The sequence below is a fragment of the Yarrowia lipolytica genome, chromosome 1F, assembly GCF_001761485.1.
Source record: "Yarrowia lipolytica chromosome 1F, complete sequence".
In the NCBI taxonomy this organism is placed as follows: Eukaryota; Fungi; Ascomycota; class Dipodascomycetes; order Dipodascales; genus Yarrowia; species Yarrowia lipolytica.
Genome location: NC_090775.1, coordinates 143,278 through 161,751, shown reverse-complemented (window position 1 = coordinate 161,751; position 18,474 = coordinate 143,278). Strand labels below are relative to the sequence as shown.

The 18,474-nt window shown below is 50.7% G+C and overlaps 4 protein-coding genes across 4 annotated transcripts; 2 read left to right on the top strand and 2 right to left on the bottom strand.

The window, feature by feature from the left end:
* Nucleotides 1–304: 304 nt before the first annotated feature.
* Nucleotides 305–4,417, top strand: YALI1_F01614g (uncharacterized protein; the record flags this gene model as incomplete). The annotated part of the gene is made up of 1 exon (XM_504844.3): nt 305–4,417. One exon carries the CDS (start codon nt 305–307, stop codon nt 4,415–4,417), a length of 4,113 nt encoding a protein of 1,370 aa, XP_504844.3.
* Nucleotides 4,418–4,965: 548 nt separating this feature from the next.
* On the bottom strand, nt 4,966–8,529 carry YALI1_F01532g (uncharacterized protein; the record flags this gene model as incomplete). The annotated part of the gene is made up of 1 exon (XM_504843.4): nt 4,966–8,529. The coding sequence occupies one exon, from the start codon at nt 8,527–8,529 to the stop codon at nt 4,966–4,968; it is 3,564 nt and encodes a 1,187-aa protein (XP_504843.4).
* A 3,625-nt stretch (nt 8,530–12,154) lies between these two features.
* Nucleotides 12,155–13,120, bottom strand: YALI1_F01486g (uncharacterized protein; the record flags this gene model as incomplete). Its single annotated transcript, XM_504842.3, has 1 exon — nt 12,155–13,120. The coding sequence occupies one exon, from the start codon at nt 13,118–13,120 to the stop codon at nt 12,155–12,157; it is 966 nt and encodes a 321-aa protein (XP_504842.3).
* A 2,963-nt stretch (nt 13,121–16,083) lies between these two features.
* On the top strand, nt 16,084–16,773 carry YALI1_F01456g (uncharacterized protein; the record flags this gene model as incomplete). The annotated part of the gene is made up of 1 exon (XM_504841.3): nt 16,084–16,773. The coding sequence occupies one exon, from the start codon at nt 16,084–16,086 to the stop codon at nt 16,771–16,773; it is 690 nt and encodes a 229-aa protein (XP_504841.1).
* Between the last annotated feature and the right edge of the window lie 1,701 nt (nt 16,774–18,474).

The following is an 18,474-nucleotide window of genomic DNA, read 5'->3' as shown; positions in this document are numbered from 1 at the left end:
TCCCAGACTTGCTCTTTGTCCCAAAGTAGGTTGAGCTCTCCAAGACCCAATGTGCATTAAACCTCAGCATCAGGGATGGCACTCCGACAACCTGGACTTTGTCTCTGCAGAACCATGTTGATGCTTGTTTCTTTTTGTGTTTTTGTCTCGCTCAAGCTCTGCGTTTCTTTTGTGTGCGGTGAGCTGAAAGCTCCCTTTCAGGACCCGAAGCTCCGACTCCAATGACATATAAAAAGAATGGTCCCCTCTCGAACATCAGATACCCCAAGCTAACAACAATCACACTCGTTTGAAACCACAAGCAATGGTCTCTATCACAAGGACCCTCCTGGTGGCCCTCCCACTCGCCCTGGGTGTCACTGCTACCCCAACCGACTACGGCCTCGTTGCCCGACAACAGCAGAGCTCCTGTGTGCCTCCCGCCGACATTGGCACCCAGGCCGACTGCTACAAGAAGTGTACCGATGCAATTGGATCTTTCTTGAACTGCAACGGAGTGCAATCCTGTGTTTGTAACGTTCTCGATACCTCTCTTAACGTTGTGGACGAGTGTATCACCTGTGGAGCCATCTTCCCTTTGGTCCACGACTTCATTGAGAACACTGTCATCAAGAACCTCCTCCAATGCGACAATTACAAGCCTCCGGCTCAGACCCCTTGTGAAACCCCTTCTCCTACCCCCTCCCCTCCCGCCTGCGATCCCGTTGCCGCAGCCTTCGCCGCAGACGACCCCAACATTGTGACCATGTGTGTTGCTGATCCTGCCACTTACACTCACAACATTGGAGATCTGGGAACTTGCATTACTGACTGTCTGTACGCTGTTTTCCGAGCAAAGGAATGCAATGGTCTACACTCGTGTATTTGTTCCGCTCTTAACGCTGTGGTTTCGTCCGTTGCCCAGTGCTTCAAGTGTGGTACTCTTTATGACGAGATCCACGGACTTGTTGAGGCCCTTCTGATCCCTAACCTCCTTGCATGTGATCTTGATCCTCGACCTTCTACCACCTATGTCATTTGTTGGGATGGCCAGACCACTGCTGTCCTTCCCAGTGGCTGTACGTCTATTGTTCCCTCCGGAACGTCTCTGGCTACCGCTACCGCAACTACCGCCTCGGCTACCACCTCTGCGCCTAGTTCTTCCTCTGCTCCTGGTTCTTCCTCTGCTCCTGTCACTTCTGGTCCCCAGTCTTCTGTCGAGTCCAGTGCTCCTGCTTCTTCGTCTGAGGCTTCCAGCTCTGCTCCAGCTTCGAGCTCCCCTGAGTCCAGCGCCTCTTCTCAGGCCACTTCTTCCTCCCCTGAGACTAGCCCTTCCTCTTCTGCAGCTTCTGGTACATCCTCTACCGGAGGTATCACTCCAATCACCACTGGCGGCCAAACTTGTTTGCCAAACTCTGAGATTGGAACCCAGGATGATTGTTACAAGAAGTGCACAGACGCAATTGGCTCTTTCTTGAACTGCAACGGAGTGCAATCCTGTGTTTGTAACGTTCTCGATACCTCCTTGAACGTGGTGGACGAGTGCATCACCTGTGGGGCCATTTTCCCCTTGGTTCACGACTTCATTGAGAACACCGTTATCAAGAACCTTCTCCAGTGCGACAACTACAAGCCTCCTTCTTACACACCTTGCGAGACTGCCGTCCCTACTCCGTCGCCTCCTGTCTGCGATCCTGTTGCTGCAGCCTTCGCCGCAGACGACCCCAACATTGTGACCATGTGTGTTGCTGATCCTGCCACTTACACTCACAACATTGGAGATCTGGGAACTTGCATTACTGACTGTCTGTACGCTGTTTTCCGAACAAAGGAGTGCAATGGTCTGCATTCGTGTATTTGTTCCGCTCTTAACGCTGTGGTTTCGTCCGTTGCCCAGTGCTTCAAGTGTGGTACTCTTTACGACGAGATCCACGGACTTGTTGAGGCCCTTCTGATCCCCAACCTCCTTGCGTGTAATCTTGATCCTCGACCTTCTACCACCTATGTCATTTGTTGGGATGGCCAGACCACTGCCGTTCTTCCCAGTGGATGTACGTCTATTGTTCCCTCCGGCACCTCTCTGGCTACCGCCACAGCAACAACTGCTTCGGCTACCACCTCTACTGCTGGTTCTTCCTCTGCTGCTGGTTCTTCCTCTGCTGCTGGTTCTTCCTCTGCTGCTGGTTCTTCCTCTGCTGCTGGTTCTTCCTCTGCTCCTGTCACTTCTGGTCCCCAGTCGACTGGCGAGACCAGTGTTCCTGCTTCTTCTTCTGAGTCTTCCAGCTCTGCTTCAGTTTCGAGCTCCCCTGAGTCCAGTGCTTCTGCTGAGGCCTCGTCTTCCACCGTTGAGTCTAATACAGCTGCTTCCAGCTCTCCTGTTTCTTCAGGAGCTTCTGGATCTGCTTCCGCCTCTTCTTCGCCTGTTACTTCATCCCCAGCCTCCTCTGGTGCATCCTCTTCTGGTACTCTCACTCCTATCACCACTGGCGGGCAGACCTGTTATCCCAACTCTGAGATTGGAACCCAGGGTGACTGTTACAAGAAGTGTACCGATGCAATTGGTTCCTTCCTTGAGTGTAACGGCCTGCAGTCGTGTATTTGCAACGTGCTCGAGACTTCTCTGAACGTGGTTGACGAGTGTATCACTTGTGGTGCCATTTTCCCTCTCGTCCATGATTTCGTTGAGAACACTGTCATCAAGAACCTCCTTTCTTGTGACAACTACAAGCCTCCTCCTTACACTCCTTGCGATACTGCCGTCCCCACTCCCTCGCCTCCTGTTTGTGACCCTGCCGCCGCCTTTGCTGCTGCTGACCCCGCTATTGTGACCATGTGCGTCGCTGATCCAGCTACCTACACTCACAACATCGGAGATCTTGGCACCTGTATCACTGACTGTCTTTACGCAATCTTCCGAACCAAGGAGTGTAACGGCCTGCATTCTTGTGTCTGCTCGGCTCTCAATGCTGCTGTTTCGTCTGTCGCTCAGTGTTTCCGATGTGGAACTCTCTACGACGAAATCCAAGGTCTTGTTGAGACTCTGCTGATTCCAACCCTGCTTGGATGTGACCTTGACCCCCGGCCTTCTACCACCTATGTTATCTGCTGGGGTGGTCAGACTACCGCTGTTCTCCCCAGTGGCTGCACTTCCATGGTGCCTTCCGGTACTTCTCTTGCCACTGCGACCACTGTTCCCGTTACCAGCGGAGGCTCTGCAACTGGTTCTGTTACTGCGCCCATTACATCTGAAACTGGCGGTGCTGTGGAATCTTCTACTGACAGTAACGGTTCGGTCATTGGAACTGCCACTGAGAGTGGTCCGGAGACTGTCACTTACACCACAACTGATGACCAGGGTAAGACAGTGACTGTTACTTCATGCCCTGTTTGCGAGTCCAAGACCGCCTCGGCTTCCAAGTCACAGGCCACTGATACTTCCGAGGCTGTCACTGTGACCACCACTGACGCTAATGGTTCCACGTTTACTGGCATTATTGTGCCTCCCAAGACAGAGACGATCACCACCACTGATCAGCACGGATCTACCATCACCGTCACCGTCTGCACCGAGTGCACCAAGGAGCACCCAGAGTCTACTAATGTGGTTCCTCTTCCTACCGGATCTGATACCCCTGTTATTCCTGCCCCTGATGTCTCTACCCAGTTCATCACTTCGGCGAAGACCATCACTCTGACCACCACCGATCAGCACGGAAGCACAATTACCACCACTTTCTGCCCTGTCTGCGAGAACGGCGGTGGCCCCGGTCCCCAGCCTACTTCTGGCTCTAACCCTGAGCAGCCTGGTTCTGGTTCTGGTTCTACTCCTGGATCCCCTGGTTCTGGTTCTGGTTCTAACCCTGGTTCTCCTGGATCTGGTTCAGGCTCTAACCCTGGTTCTCCTGGATCTGGTTCAGGCTCTAACCCTGGTTCTCCCGGCTCTGGCTCAGGCTCTAACCCTGGTTCTCCTGGATCTGGTTCAGGCTCTAACCCTGGTTCTCCCGGCTCTGGCTCAGGCTCTAACCCTGGTTCTCCAGGCTCTGGTTCGGGCTCCACTCCTGAGCAGCCTGGTTCTGGCTCTGGCTCTACCCCCCAGTCTCCTGGATCTGGTTCTGGTTCTAACCCTGGTTCTCCTGGATCTGGTTCAGGCTCTAACCCTGGTTCTCCCGGCTCTGGCTCTGGCTCTAACCCTGGTTCTCCCGGCTCTGGCTCAGGCTCTAACCCTGGTTCTCCTGGCTCTGGTTCAGGCTCCACTCCTGGTTCTCCAGGCTCTGGTTCGGGCTCCACTCCTGAGCAGCCTGGTTCTGGCTCTGGCTCTACCCCCCAGTCTCCTGGATCTTCTAAGCCTGGCAATGGTATTGCTCAGGCCAACGAGGGAGTGGCTGTCAAGCCCACCATGGTTGCCATTGCCATCATTGGTCTAGTCATGATGGTTTAATTTATTCTTTCCATATAGTGTCTATTTGATTTCCCCGCACGAGGACGAAGTCCGAGTGTATTTAATGATTAAAATTGTCTGATTTTAGTTGACTTTTGTATTTAATGTTTTTTGTTTTTTGGTTGGATTCTTGGTTGAATTTTTGTAAAACACATGAATATGTCAATCGTTTTTCTCATTTGCGGTTAGAGTATTTGTTATAATAGTGAATGGCTAGATTTTTTCGTTATAAATATTGACGAGAAACTAATAAAATATATAGTACATAAAGAGACATCCACTATAAGTAGTGCAGCTCAAAGGATCTCGCAATGAGGACTGTCCAGCTCCAAAAAGTCGCTCCAAAGAGCCCCATGAGCATCAATGCCACAACTGGGATGCCCATGATCCTGTGGTTCTCTTGATACAGCTTGCGGTACTAGCTTCGACGACACGGAGTAGCTGATTGAAAAACAGTAAACAGCTATATTGAAGGAACTTATCTACAAGTATTTACATACTTTGATTAATCCATAATCCATACCATTATAATACATACTATATACATGCTAATTCATTGTATTGACCGAGTTCATGGAGACTCGCCGCCATTTTTTGGGAGCCAGCAGCGGGGTGCCGGGCATTGACGCCGTCTCGTTGGGGGTAAGCTCGTCGACAAAAGACTCCTCGTTGCCGAAATAGAGAATCTTGATGATGTTTCCAAACACCACGGCAATGGACTTTGTGCCGTAGCGCGTGACAGGGCCCACCGATCCGATTAGAAGACGACCCATGGGCAGATGTGTGGCCAGCCCGACGCCAGGCACCGTTTGCGAGCAGTCGCCGCTGTCACTCTGCTGCTGCTTGTTCTTGGTCTGGTTGATGAGCGACGTTTCGGGAATGTCGTAATACGACACCTTGCCCGACGCGCTCATGATCCAGCCCTCCCATGTGACTGCCAGGGGAGGTCGCTTCTCAATCACCGAGCTCAGCTGCCTCTTGTTGTGAGAGCTCATGGCGTTGAGCCGCGAGTACACCGAGTCGGGGGTCTGGTAGGGAGATGCAGACGTTCCAAATAGCGACGTGTCTCGCACGGGGTCGCTATAGGAGATGATCTCGCCCGTGTCGGCCTCGTTCGGCTGCTGTTTGCGCGACACACCCATGATCATGTTGATGCCAGTCGTCTCCCAACCTTCGACGTTGCTCATCCAATGCTGTTTCTCCTGCGACGCCTCGAACGACAGGCATCGGATTTCTCGGGGATCTCGCTCCACTCGCAAGCAAATGTTGGACTTGGACCGCGAGTCTAGAGTTACCGTATGGCAGATGACGAGCCCGAGAGTTTCGTAGTCTGAGTAGGCCACCGAAATAGACTCAATAGACGTAGAGCCACAGAACCGGCAATGAATGGGGTTGGAGTGGAACGCCCGCAGAGTTCCGCGCTTGTAATGGCCCACATGCATGCGTTTGACCACCGTGCCGGTCTGCAGGTCCACCAGCAGCACCTCCAGGTTGATACCAATGAGCACCATGTTGAGCTGCGGCAAAGCTACCAACTCCACCATGTCGGAGGGCAACTGGAACTGCCGCGATGCTGCCGCACCTCCTCCAGTCATCATGTGAACGCCGGCAAAGCGTCCCATCCCCATGGGGCCACCGGGACCGGGTGCAGAGTGGTGAGAGCCAATCTCCTGGAGATCCAGGACCCGGAAAATCCACTTTTTGCGCATCGGCGACACAATGAAGATCTTGTTGGATGCTGACGCCATGACGATCCGCTCCATCATGCGGGGGGTATTGATGCGGGAGGCCCAGATGATGGTGTGGTGGTCGAGATGCAGCTGGTCGGGAACGGGGCCGGGGCCAGCTGTGATCGACTTGGTCAGCATATCCACAGGCACACGAGTAGCTGAAATGGTGCCTGCATCCACGTCTGAGGTGTGAACAACCACCAGATAACCGCAGGAAGTCACCACCAGCAGGTCTGTGTTGCGGAAAAACGCCAACACGGGCTTGTGTCTGAAGAGAGGGGATTCTAGGCATGTTACCACCTGCCCAATGCGATAGTTGAACACAATCACGGTGCTGTGCGACTTGGAAAACATCGCCACGAGCTGGTGCGACGTGTTGAGCTCGCACGAGTGCAGCGGCCAGTACTTGCGGTGCACGGGGATGGACACAGGTTTGTCCACGAGTGTTCCACGGTGTGAGCCGGCCGAAACGGCATTCCACAAAAACACTTTTCGGTCCATAGACACGGTCAGTACATGCGAGCCCTGAGTGTAGATTTGCAGGATGTCCAGCATGTGGTACCCAATGAGATCCTTGGCGAAAAACTGATTTTCCGATACAGGCACCTCATCGATCGCATCTGGCTCAGGAGGCAAAATAACCTTGAGAATGATGCCTGTAAGCGAGAGAATAAAGGTCAAGGACGCGATAAACTCCAGCGCAAACGATATTCGAACCGACGGCAGGTACGACAGCACGTCTCCGTCAGAATACAGAAAAGCGGCTGTTGCTGACGAGCCATATTTGCGCACAATGAGCGGCGAAATGACGTCCACGGATTGCGAAACAACTGACTTGACCATGCTGGGCGTGAACAGAGCCACAGAGTCGACTCCGTAGCGGCTGGGAGGCAATCCAACCAGAATAGCCGCAATGTAGAGCACAATGAAGACTGCTGTGGTAGTCTGGGTCGTGTAGGGCAGCTTAATATTGTGGAACGACGGGTGCAGGTACACAAACGCTCGCTGGTGGAGCTTCAGGCGTCGTCCGTCTTCACCGGACGAGTTTTCGAACCGGTCAATGGGAAGCTCCGTGGAGATGAGGTCTTCCAGCTCGACTCGTCGGACATCCACTGACAGCACCGACAGAAAGTAGGTGAAGTGCAGAGTCAGATCAATGAGTACGGCTAGCGCTGACGCCAGAAAGACCATGGACGCCTGCGGGAAGTGTGAATAGGAGGCGGCCGATGCAAGGACGAAAATGGACACGTCCACGGCCACCTGTTTGATTGTGAGAGGCGCGGAGGCCAGTAGAGCTGTCTTGAGCCGTGTGAAGGGGTGGTTCTCCTCGGGCGTTCGGCTCACGGCATTGACAAGTCTGAACATGTTGCCGGTGCCGATGACAACCACGCTAAACGGGAACAGCACAAAGCAGTGTGTGGAGCGGGGCACAAACGCCGGCACAAACAGCGAGATGATGGTGCATGCCGACAGCACCGAGAGCGCGCACTGGACGCAGAAGGACACAAAAAGTCCGAACCGCGACCGCACCGATGTGATGTTTGACAGCGACAGAATGATGTATACAAACAGCAGCAGGTAGGCCGCGAAAAGCGTGATTTCGCCGAGCCGGTGCGACACGGACCGCTGCGACTCGTACAGCAGTCCTAGCAGCGACTTGCCGAACGGCTCCGATAGCCGCTGGACCCTGTGTCGTGTGGGGGTGAGTTGTCGTCGGTGTGATGGGCTGTTGAGAATCCGGCGCCACGTAGTCTGTGCGGGTGTGTTATCAACAGTCTCTCCGTCTACACGCTCCACCAGCGTGAGAATAAGCCCCTCAGCGTCCACCAACTGGCCGTTGCGCACCCTGGGGTGGTAGAAGAGCGTCTCGAGAAGGGTCTCCAGAGTAGGATCCAACGGCAGCGGCAGCTTGGGCGGCTGGGGCAGCTGGGGTAGATCACGGTACGACAGCAGATGCGAGGTCTGGATGCGGCCCAGGTCGATGCTGTCGGTGACATTGTCGTAGTAGCTGTCCAGCTGTGGGTGCAGCGTGTCGAGAATGGGGGCAATAGAGCCCATGAACTCTGGTCCGAACACCGAGTTGTCGGTCGCAAATATCGTCTGCTGTACCCGGAGCGCTGCGCTGGAAGTGTTAGCCGCGCCCACATCGCTCACCGACACGGTGGGGATGCACAGCGACACCAGCAGAATGATGTAGGGGTACGCCAGGGTGAAGGAGACCGAGGAGGGCCACAGAATGAAGGCGTGCGGGAACTTGACAATGTTGGCCGCCAGCATCGCCAACCATATGCGGATGCGCTCTTCGGTCCGGGCGGACCACGCCACCCTTTGGTTTTGGCTGGCCATGCGTTTTTTCGACCCTGTTGAAGAAGTTGCCTTCATCGGTCCATGCGTTGTGTCTGATGTGGAGTGTGGTTGAGACTGTATCGTGTATTTGTGCGGAGGTGTACTGTGAGTGTCGATGCTCTGGCTGGTTCTTGGATGCCTTCTGGGCGCTTTAATATCAAAAAATGCAGTCGTGTCAGTAGTGGTGTTGTGTAGTCTCCGAGGTCCTGTTGGTGAATTTTTCTGAGGTAAGCAAAAGTCGCCAGAAAGTCTATTTTCCCTTGTGTGTGTGGTGGTGTGTGTATGGGTGTAAGCCCCAGTGGAAGACAATCTCTTGTTAGCGGGTAGCGTCTGTACGGGGGAGGTTTGATATAAATTGGGCGAGCCAAACTGGCAAGGTTGGGTTCGGTGAAAATTGAATTGGGTGTGAGTGCGTGTGTGGGGAGATAGAAAAAACTGGCCATGAAAAATGTAAAGTCAAAGGGATTGAATTGAGACGGACGGAAAAACCTCCGGCGACGATTAGAAAACGATCTTGAGAACTCAACCAGCGGGATCGCGTGGTTCCTCTTAATTACGGCCTTGGAGTTGGGGGGAGGGGGCTACGTCTTCGGCATCTGGGACACAGCTCTGTAGTATACTGTACATCTGCTCCTGTATGATAGGCCAGTCAAAATAATAAAATCAGGGCAAAAATCCGATGAAAAAAAAGAACTGTTTGAATGAATGTACTTGTACAGTGCACAATGATTATAGACCGCACAATGATCATAGACAGAACAAGGCCCGCGCTCCACCCGTTCCGTCGTCAGACATCAGACCAACTCTGACTGTACACTCATTCACTCTAAAACGACAATCGAATGTTGTCGTCTGTGCGGTCACATGAGAACATAGCCTCGGACTGGCGGCAGTCTGGGACCAGTTTTCAGCCTGACCCAGATTTTCAACCGTCTCTCCCGTCAGTGCTGCAAAAAGCAACGCCAGCAACAGAGTCTCAAACCCTGTCGACGCACTGGGACATGGTATTATGTGGGTGGCCCGGAGGTAGCGGCACGGGTACTCGCAGACAAGACCCTGTCATGCAGTGGTGTGCAGGATATCTGGCCTTGCCAGAGAGCCTATGTTTGTTGTCTCTGGCCAGACCAAGAGCCCACGACTGCGACGTACAGTAGACCTCGCCCTGCATCCGTTCGCATCTCTCGTATCCACACAAAAACAAGCCTCGGCGGCTTTTCCTACCTTGTTAACGTAACTTTCCTCGGCAAGGTTTGGGCTATGAGATGAGATGGAGGTAGGCAAGAGCTGAACTGAGTCTCGTTCTGGACTGATCTGGACACCTGAGTCAGGCTAATAGTTTGATTGAGCCGTGCTATCTGGGCTTTGCTAGCGAAATCGATAGTCTTTGGCCATTGGGGGTGGCTCCTGCACAAGCTGTTGTACAAGCTGTTGAACATGCCCACTTGTTCCTTGTTCTAGTGTCTTCTGTTACAGTAGGTGTTGTACTTTACAGACAATGATCACATTCCAACCCCCTTCCCACCTGTCAAATTACTCCCCAGTCCTATCTCCTATACCACCTGTCCCGTATATGCCGCGCCGTGTACGATCAACAGCCATACTACCGAGATGGCATCCCCGTGACCGCACGCTTCTCGCCTCCAGTCGGATCTACCCTACCTTGTCAGACAATGGCGCAACACATCATGTGCGCTGAGCTGTGCTGTGCGGTGCTGCACCGGCAGCCAAAACACAAGAGCTGGCTTCTGCAGGAACATGTAATCGAATCTACGGGAAAAACCGAGTGCAACAAGCCAGCACTGTCGTATCATGGATTTTTGTTACTAGTCGAGTGATTCGGTTTTAGCGCCTAGCTACAAGTAGTGCCCATCAGAAAAAAGTGGTCTTATATATCGCATGACGTGGCGTTCGAAAAAACACGAGCGAGCTGCGCTAATGCTGGCGCTAATAGTACACTCCCGGTCCGATCAATCTCCTCCACACAACCCGTCTCGTCTGTTTTTCCGTTACCTTTTACCTTCTGCCTTGTCATGCGTAGGATGTGCAACAGTAAAAATTTCAGAACCAAATATGGTCCCAAATCTTGCCCACGGTTGGCTTTTTAGTTGCAAGGTGGTCCCATATGGTGGTCATGTGGTGAAGACTCCTTGGGGTAACTCAACTCAGGTGGCCCTAAGAACACGGCACTACCACCGGAAGAACCACAGCGCGCATTCTAGAAGACGTGGAACTTGCTAGAACGTAGGGCGTGCACATGGTTGCAGCCCGTGGTCTCCACTCTCTCAGCATCCTCTCTTCCTTGCTTCCAATAACTCACTTCGACAGCAGTGGTTACGCCCTGTTGGACAAAAGTGGTTGTGTGGATCGGAGCTGGTAATTATACGAGTTTGCATGTTGCAGTGTATGTCGGAGGATAATTGAGCACAGAAAGCAGTCTTGTCGGTGTTCTGTAAGAGTATAGTACACTATGTACCGGTACTACTTGTAGTTACAACCCTTATACCACTGCTATGTGCTGGTAGCTGCGTTTGTATATACGATCGATACCGCTACAGTATGTATGAGTGCTCGTACATATCACAAGTAGCAGTGACCGAAGGTCTCTACTCGGGGTACGAGTACCTGTTTTTCAAACAGTAGTTGCCCTATGTCCACTCTGTGGCTGAAAAGCTGAAAAGTCGTTATTACGTCTCACTAGCCACACGCTAGCCACCGCCGATGAGTCGTCTTGTGATTGGTGCAAGACGAAGATTACAACTGCAAGAACCAGTCGGATACTCGAGACCGACCTGACGATATTAAATCGGGGGAAATCGATAAAAATAAAGACCCACCCTCGTTATTACATGCTTGCAAGGGCTTTAGCTGGTTTTCTTGTGAAGTGGCCTACATCATGTGTTGACCCTCTCTCTACCGTACACTCTCCCCATATCGTATCTATCGTGTGGATTGGCATCTGTTGAGTTAGCCAAATTAATTGCAGCTGCAGGGGCGCCATCTCGCACGACATCAATAATGGGGTCTTTGAAATGGGAAAAGTTGCCGTGTGTTGTATAACGCCCTTATGAAGTGATTACCTCCTTGTCTTTTATACCCAAGAGACAATTGAGTCTCCTTGACTGTTGGTTTTGAGGTGAAATGTTCCTCAAATTCAGCATGTTTTACTTAGATCTGTACTTGACAGGTTCAAGTAGTCAAAAAAGGAATAATAAAAACACGCTCGATTGCACATCCACAGCCACGGTTTCGACCTCTACCGACACCCATAAACACAATGTTGAGCAGTTTATTTCTCATAATATATCTTGAATAGATCTAGGCTTCGTAAATCTCGTATTTACCCAGCCATGACGTCATATAGTGCTACTAAGGGGGATATTGTCCCCGTATGTATCGTACTGCCTCATAATTAATTACTGTACTCACCACAATTGGTATCGTAGTGCGCGCGCGGCTAGCTCCTTTGGTTAGCCACTCCGTCTTCTTATCCACGCCTGATTACGTCAACAGTCTGACATGTGCTACATGTGATTGTTGGGCGGCAGCTACCAGGTTCTTTTACAATACGTGTCTTCAGTTGTATTTCGTTCATAATGGTTCAATAAATAAGGGTGGGTTACACCAATAAATCATGCTGAGGAAGTTGACTTCGCTCCTTGTGTTACTCGGTCAGTTTGCTCTTTCTCATAACTTCAACCGTGTGCCATTCTCTGGCCAGCCATAGTAACAGGCCAAAGGCACACACCTGGGCGGGGAAGTTGACCATGAAGCCAAGGGACACAAACCCCAGCACCGGATAGAAGCCCGCGGTGTAGGTGGGTCCCAGGAGCACAGCTGAGCCGATCACGGCCCATTGCAGCCACTCATAGACCACGTGGGATGACAAGGGGAGAGCTGTGAAGATGGCCAAGAGGCCAAGCCAATGAGGTCGCTCCGAGAAGAAGTTGTAGACGCGTTTTCCGGTCGAGATGATTTCCATATTGTTTGTCGAGTTTGTGCTTGTGCTTGTGCTTGTGTTCTTGTTGCTGGAGTCACGCGACTTGATCTTCTCTAGCTCAGTATCGCTATCGGATTCAATGGCGGAGTTGTTTGCAGAGGAGAGTCTGTAGTTTTGATGTGTAAGCGAAGGGGCAGGGAACTCCTCTTCCGGTTCCAGGGGGTCGGCTTCGTCGAAAATCTCCACGAGAAACACGGTGGCCTTTCGCAGCCACTTGAGAACGGGGCCCTGGGACTGGACGGACTGGCGTCGTTGTCGTTGGTACGCGTCGGTGTCGAATGAGAACCGTCGCAGCGGTCTGTCTGAGGATGCGGAAGATTCGGAGTAGCGTCGATTCCACACCTGGGGCACGTGCGACTGCTGGGGGGGCGAGAAGGATCGCTTGGGTGAGATGGGCGAGATTGGTGACGGCTCGCTGTCACTAGCTGTGCCGAGATGCGTTTCAACTGTGTGGGTATGCAGGGCGTGCAGCGCTGACGGGGAGGTCTGCTTGAGAGTCGAAATTTTGGGCAGGGAGCGGGGCTCTAGCACGTTTTTGAGTCCGAGGGCGGGCGCGTCGTCAAAGTCGGACGCAACCACAAATCCTTGGATGGGAGACGGATACATGGGTGGCGACCAAGGTTCATGCATTGTGTGTGATTACGTGGTGGGGATGAGGTGTGTGTAGAGGGCTGGTAAATGGGGGGGGAGTTGCTTTTAAAGTAGGAAGTATTGATGAGATTTGGTTTTAGTCTGGTCGTCACTGGTATCGCTTGTGTGTCTGGATCTCCGACTTAGGGGGGGGATTACTGGCTGTTTCTCTTTACATCCGGATTCGTGTAGATATATATATCTGAGCAGTGTCTAACGCTTTGAGCGCATCCCTCATGTTCGATAGTAACTTTGCCGTTTGGCTTTTTTTTGGGGGGCTACTTTGTAGGCTCTTCAGCACAGTTAGACTCATATCACCGGACTTATATCCAGCAAATGTGCTATCCAATACAAGCACTACAGTGCCCATCAAGGGGGTTCTATCATAGTCAATCTGCCTTAGTGCGATAGACAAGAGGGTCTTAGCCTGTGCCAGACTTGGCTGGCTGGCTGTAGCATGTGCTGAAATGGCTGTTCCTACGTAGGGTGCACCCACAGTCATCTCCACAAACCATGTTAAATCCCTAAAAGTGCTCGACAGGGTTGTAGTGGAAATGCTCTCGGAGACCCCAAGTCAAACCCCACGGTGTATGAAACATTGCTGGGTGTCGGGACAGCGGAAACGAGCTGTCTGTCGAACGGTGGTCTGGACCGTCTAGTTCCTAGTTCCACAACCTGCCCCACATGTATTAGAACGAATTGGCTATATGGCCTATTGGCGGGGGGAGGGGGACAATGTACCACCGTCTTCTTTCGAGATTCGGCTCCAACCACCCAGAGATATGCCCGAGAAAGCAAGATGGATACAAAAAAGACGCCTGTCTTCACGCTCGACGCAAGTTAGACACGGGACAAGCTCCGGTGGCAACGCTTGAGTCAGGCAAGACGGGCGCTTTAACTTGATCAGCCGAGCCACTCTAGATTTCTCATCCTCATAGACTCCAGGTTGCACTGTCACATTCTCATAACAACATACCCCTCATGGCCAAGTAAGATATGTGAGCTAAGAGCTGACTATTGCCTACCGCTAGACTCTTGTATTGTGCGCTGTGGGTGTTTAATTGTTCCGTACTTGCAGTAGAGAGAATCCGACAGTCGAGACTTGTACTGTAAAATCCCCCCCCCCCCCCCCCACGACGCAATGATCTGCTTGCAGGCAAATTTTTTGCTACTTGACAACCTCTCGAGAGGTTCGGCTCTACCTCTTAAGTTCTCGGGTGAAAGCTACTCTCTACCTTCTACGGAGTTATCGTTATAGCCAGTACAGTTTGTTCTTGGACACTTTTGGTAACATGATAACTGCGTGCAACTTTGGTATTTTATACCGTACCATACAGAACCTGCTTCGGGACACAGTCACCGGAATCATTCGGAACGGCCATGTGGGCTATCTGCACATCTACGTCGTACGTGAGACAAATAGGGGTATCACAAGTTTTATCGTCATGCTTCTGACCCCAGACAATTCACTTCAAGGTTGGGTTTCAGGTCACGAATCTGAAAGCCGGCCAGTAGATCAAAAAAAAAGTGAGTGCATAGTGGGCGGGCGAGCGAGCTGAGTCATTGAGAGAAAACGGCTGTGACCACGAGGTGAAAAATTTGCCGTAGTGCCGTTTGCCGCACTGTGTGGCACAGTTGCTGTACTCCAGAGTGCGGGCACATTGCATTCCACACCACATACTTGGACTTGCTTGTCTCATGACGATCAATTCCAGCACATACCTCTGGGTCTCACAAATGACGTCGACGGACTTGTAATGGAATTTCGCACCTTCTATTCAACGGTCACGCGCCCCCGGCGGATACTTTTTGCTCTTTCCCCCGGTCGTGAAACAAGAAATGTGAACCTCATCTCGGCCGCCTCATCTCGGCTAACAGGTGTAATGCCCACCCTGCAGCCACCGTCGGACATATCGGCTTGACAAGCTTTTCATTTCCAGGTTAATAGTGCATGGTAGGAGGGACAGACAATGTGACAGTAGTGGAATATGGCATGTTGAGCTCAACTACCACCTGTAGAGACCAGTGAATCTATCACCAACAAGTTTTCTTATCTGCCCTTCCTCCAAAATGTGGGCCAATGACAGCATGAGCCATGTAGCACTGTTCCCCGCTATATCGTGTTGCATTTATTTATTTGGCCCTATTAGCGGCTTTAATAGCACTCTTGGTATCATAATTGGTGATTATGAAGGAGCTGCGAAGATCGTGAGTCGGACCTTCTGCTAGACATACAGCAGACGGGAGAGGCAAGACAGAGGAATGGATTGAAATGTCCGAGTAACGAAATGAAATAATGTCAGTGACATGTCCGAAAGAAGAGTATAAATACAAATACAAGTACAAGTACAAGTACAGTAGTAATCTGTCGCCAATATGTCGATCAAATGGCCGTTCGTAGAGCCGTGTTTTAGGATAGCTAATTACTATTTTATTCGTACTTCTATCATATATTTCTTTATATCCCGAATGACTCAAACTCCCAACCTGAATGCACTGTTGGTACAGTATCACCAAACTCTACTCACAATATCCCCCTTTTCAACCCGCGCCAAACTCGAACCCACACCTTTTCGTCTCCCCATATGCAAACAAAATTTGCGGGGGGGGTGGAATTCCCACCAATAACCTCAGTTACAATCAGCATTCGCTAATGGGGGGTTGTCCGGAGGTTGCAACAAGTAGGTCGAGGGGTGGATAATGTGCAATTTTTGAAATAAATATATACTAATTTACATGCGGCCAATCATATGCCACGTCTAAAACGAAAATTCACCCACCAATACACCCACTGTAGACCATTCGTGGCCTGCGGCCACTCATTTCAAGGAACCCTAACCTCGTCCCTCCCAACCGTCAGCCAATGAAAGCAAGCAAAATTACGTGACAAGCTTAAAGGTGTAATACTGCTTGGAGAGGGTACAACACCACACACATCACCACCACACACAAACCAAAAAAAAATGTTGAGTCTGGTCCGACCCGCTGTCACCCGATCGATTCTGCGAGGCGCTCCCGGATCCATGCGGCTGCTGTCCTCCACAGCCCGGCTCCACGCCCCCGCCACAGACTCCGCCATCAACATCTACGCCGGAGGATCTGCCGCTGCTGCTCCCCCAGCAGGCTTCCGAATTCACAGACCCGCCACCTGGGAGGAGAGCGAAGAGGGCGCTCTTTCCAAGGCCACCAAGTACTTTTTGCTGGCCGAGATGTTCCGTGGCCTGTACGTTGTGCTGGAACAGTTTTTCCGAGCTCCTTACACCATCTACTACCCGTTCGAGAAGGGACCCGTCTCTCCTCGATTCCGAGGCGAGCACGCCCTGCGACGTTACCCCAGTGGTGAGGAGCGATGCATTGCCTGCAAGCTGTGTGAGGCCATCTGCCCCGCTCTGGCAATTACCATCGACGCTGAGGAGCGAATCGACGGATCGCGACGAACCACCAAGTACGATATCGACATGACCAAGTGCATCTACTGCGGCTACTGCCAGGAGTCGTGCCCCGTGGACGCCATTGTCGAGACTCCCAACGTGGAGTACGCCACCGAGACTCGAGAAGAGCTGCTGTACAACAAGGAAAAGCTGCTTGCTAACGGAGACAAGTGGGAGCTCGAGCTGCAGTACGCTCTGGACGCTGATGCTCCTTACAGATAGAGAGGGGAAATGCATTTTTATTAGGAGAGCGAGCAGTTGGGGTTGCGGAAAATAACAGGACTGTAGCGACTGTTGTTTTACGGCTCCATCTGCGAACGAGTGTAGCTATCAGTGTCGTAATAAGAGCCAAGCACTACAACCGGAGAGCGCATGTGTTGTAAGAAAACACTTTCTATTATCCGCCCATCTGAGTGTTGTAGGCGCTCTCTTTACGGTCAATTCAGTTGTAGTGCTTATTGGCGAGCCACATTATGTACGAGTAATGTGCTCGAGCGAATACATAAATAACTGTGCGGAGACAGTATTCATCATATTAGCACCTTGTACAGTACAAGTAAAGTCTTGTCCATCCTTTGAGATTGCTTTTGTCGATTCAAGATGGATATTGTATAAGTACTCGCGCAATTGTACACACAGTATTGTAGATCTGCAGGATATGAGTGGATGCAGTATGTTACGTGTGCTACACATTACCACGTAAATCACGATAATACGGAATCTAAATGGTTCTGCGGCTCAATAACACTCAATAACGGACAGATTCTGGACGGATTCTGAACACATGTCTTGCCACATGTCTCTCTTCCCTAGCCTAAGACAACCTCCTGACCTTCAAGTAGAGTGTATATCTCATCATCTCAGCATCAAAGTGTAGTATCAACAAGTGGTCTCGATATATTTGCAGCTGTAGACTTTTGGGCATCTTTGTAATGTCGATTTAAAGCCCCAGATTAGCGAAATCCAATGATGTATTTTTCATGTCATTGGACGTTGTATTCGTTGTTCTAGGTCGACGCTGGTTGTGATTACTGTAGTCTCTAGTCGACATTTTAGTTGACAACTTGTTGAGGCAAAAATACACCTGGGAGTTCGTTTGTAGTGTTCCCGCAGGGATGGAGAGCTAATATTTATATTTATAGATACAAAATCATCTAAATAAAAGACTTATCTCGGTTCAAATGATCTACATCAAGATCATGGATGAATATGTGCACTTCCATGTGTATTCAACCTCCATAGTTAGTTGACAAATTAGTGAAATTGGAATACACTTTTTTGGAGATCTACAGGACAGCAGTTGGTGAGCGAGAAAAATCACGTGCTGTTGTATTATCAGTGAAAGTAATGCAACAAACTGACACTGAAATTTCTCTTTCACTCATTTTGGGCCTTGTACTGGCTCGTTATGTTGAAAATTGGCCATGTTTGAAAGTATCTCTCAAATCAGTCAACTAAATAAGACCCTTCTCAAAACCAATTGTTTTTTTGATTATGTAAGCTTATCATAACTCTGCACTTGAGCACGAGGTGTCTAATTAAGACATCCCAGAGTGATCCAAAATGGTTTAAATTACTTTAAATCCATATAAACTGAGTATTTATTGTATTTATAAAAAAACATTAGCCGCATATCTTCACATTGCCCTTCCCTTATGGCACACCAAGTTGGAGATATGCTGTAGAGTCTACTCTCATTAGGTCCAACACCAGTCTTAGGAGGTTTGTATGGAAATGAAGTCTTGTGATCTGAGTAATAAAGCCATATAAGCAATATTCTCTAGTCTAACAGTTTCTCATCGAGTTCCATTCGGCTGTTATATGGCTTTGATGGCGTCCAAGATATGAAGTTCATCCAACTTGGATGTCTGACATGAGTTACGAGATAAAATATGTGTGAATAATACTTTTCACGAGATTAAA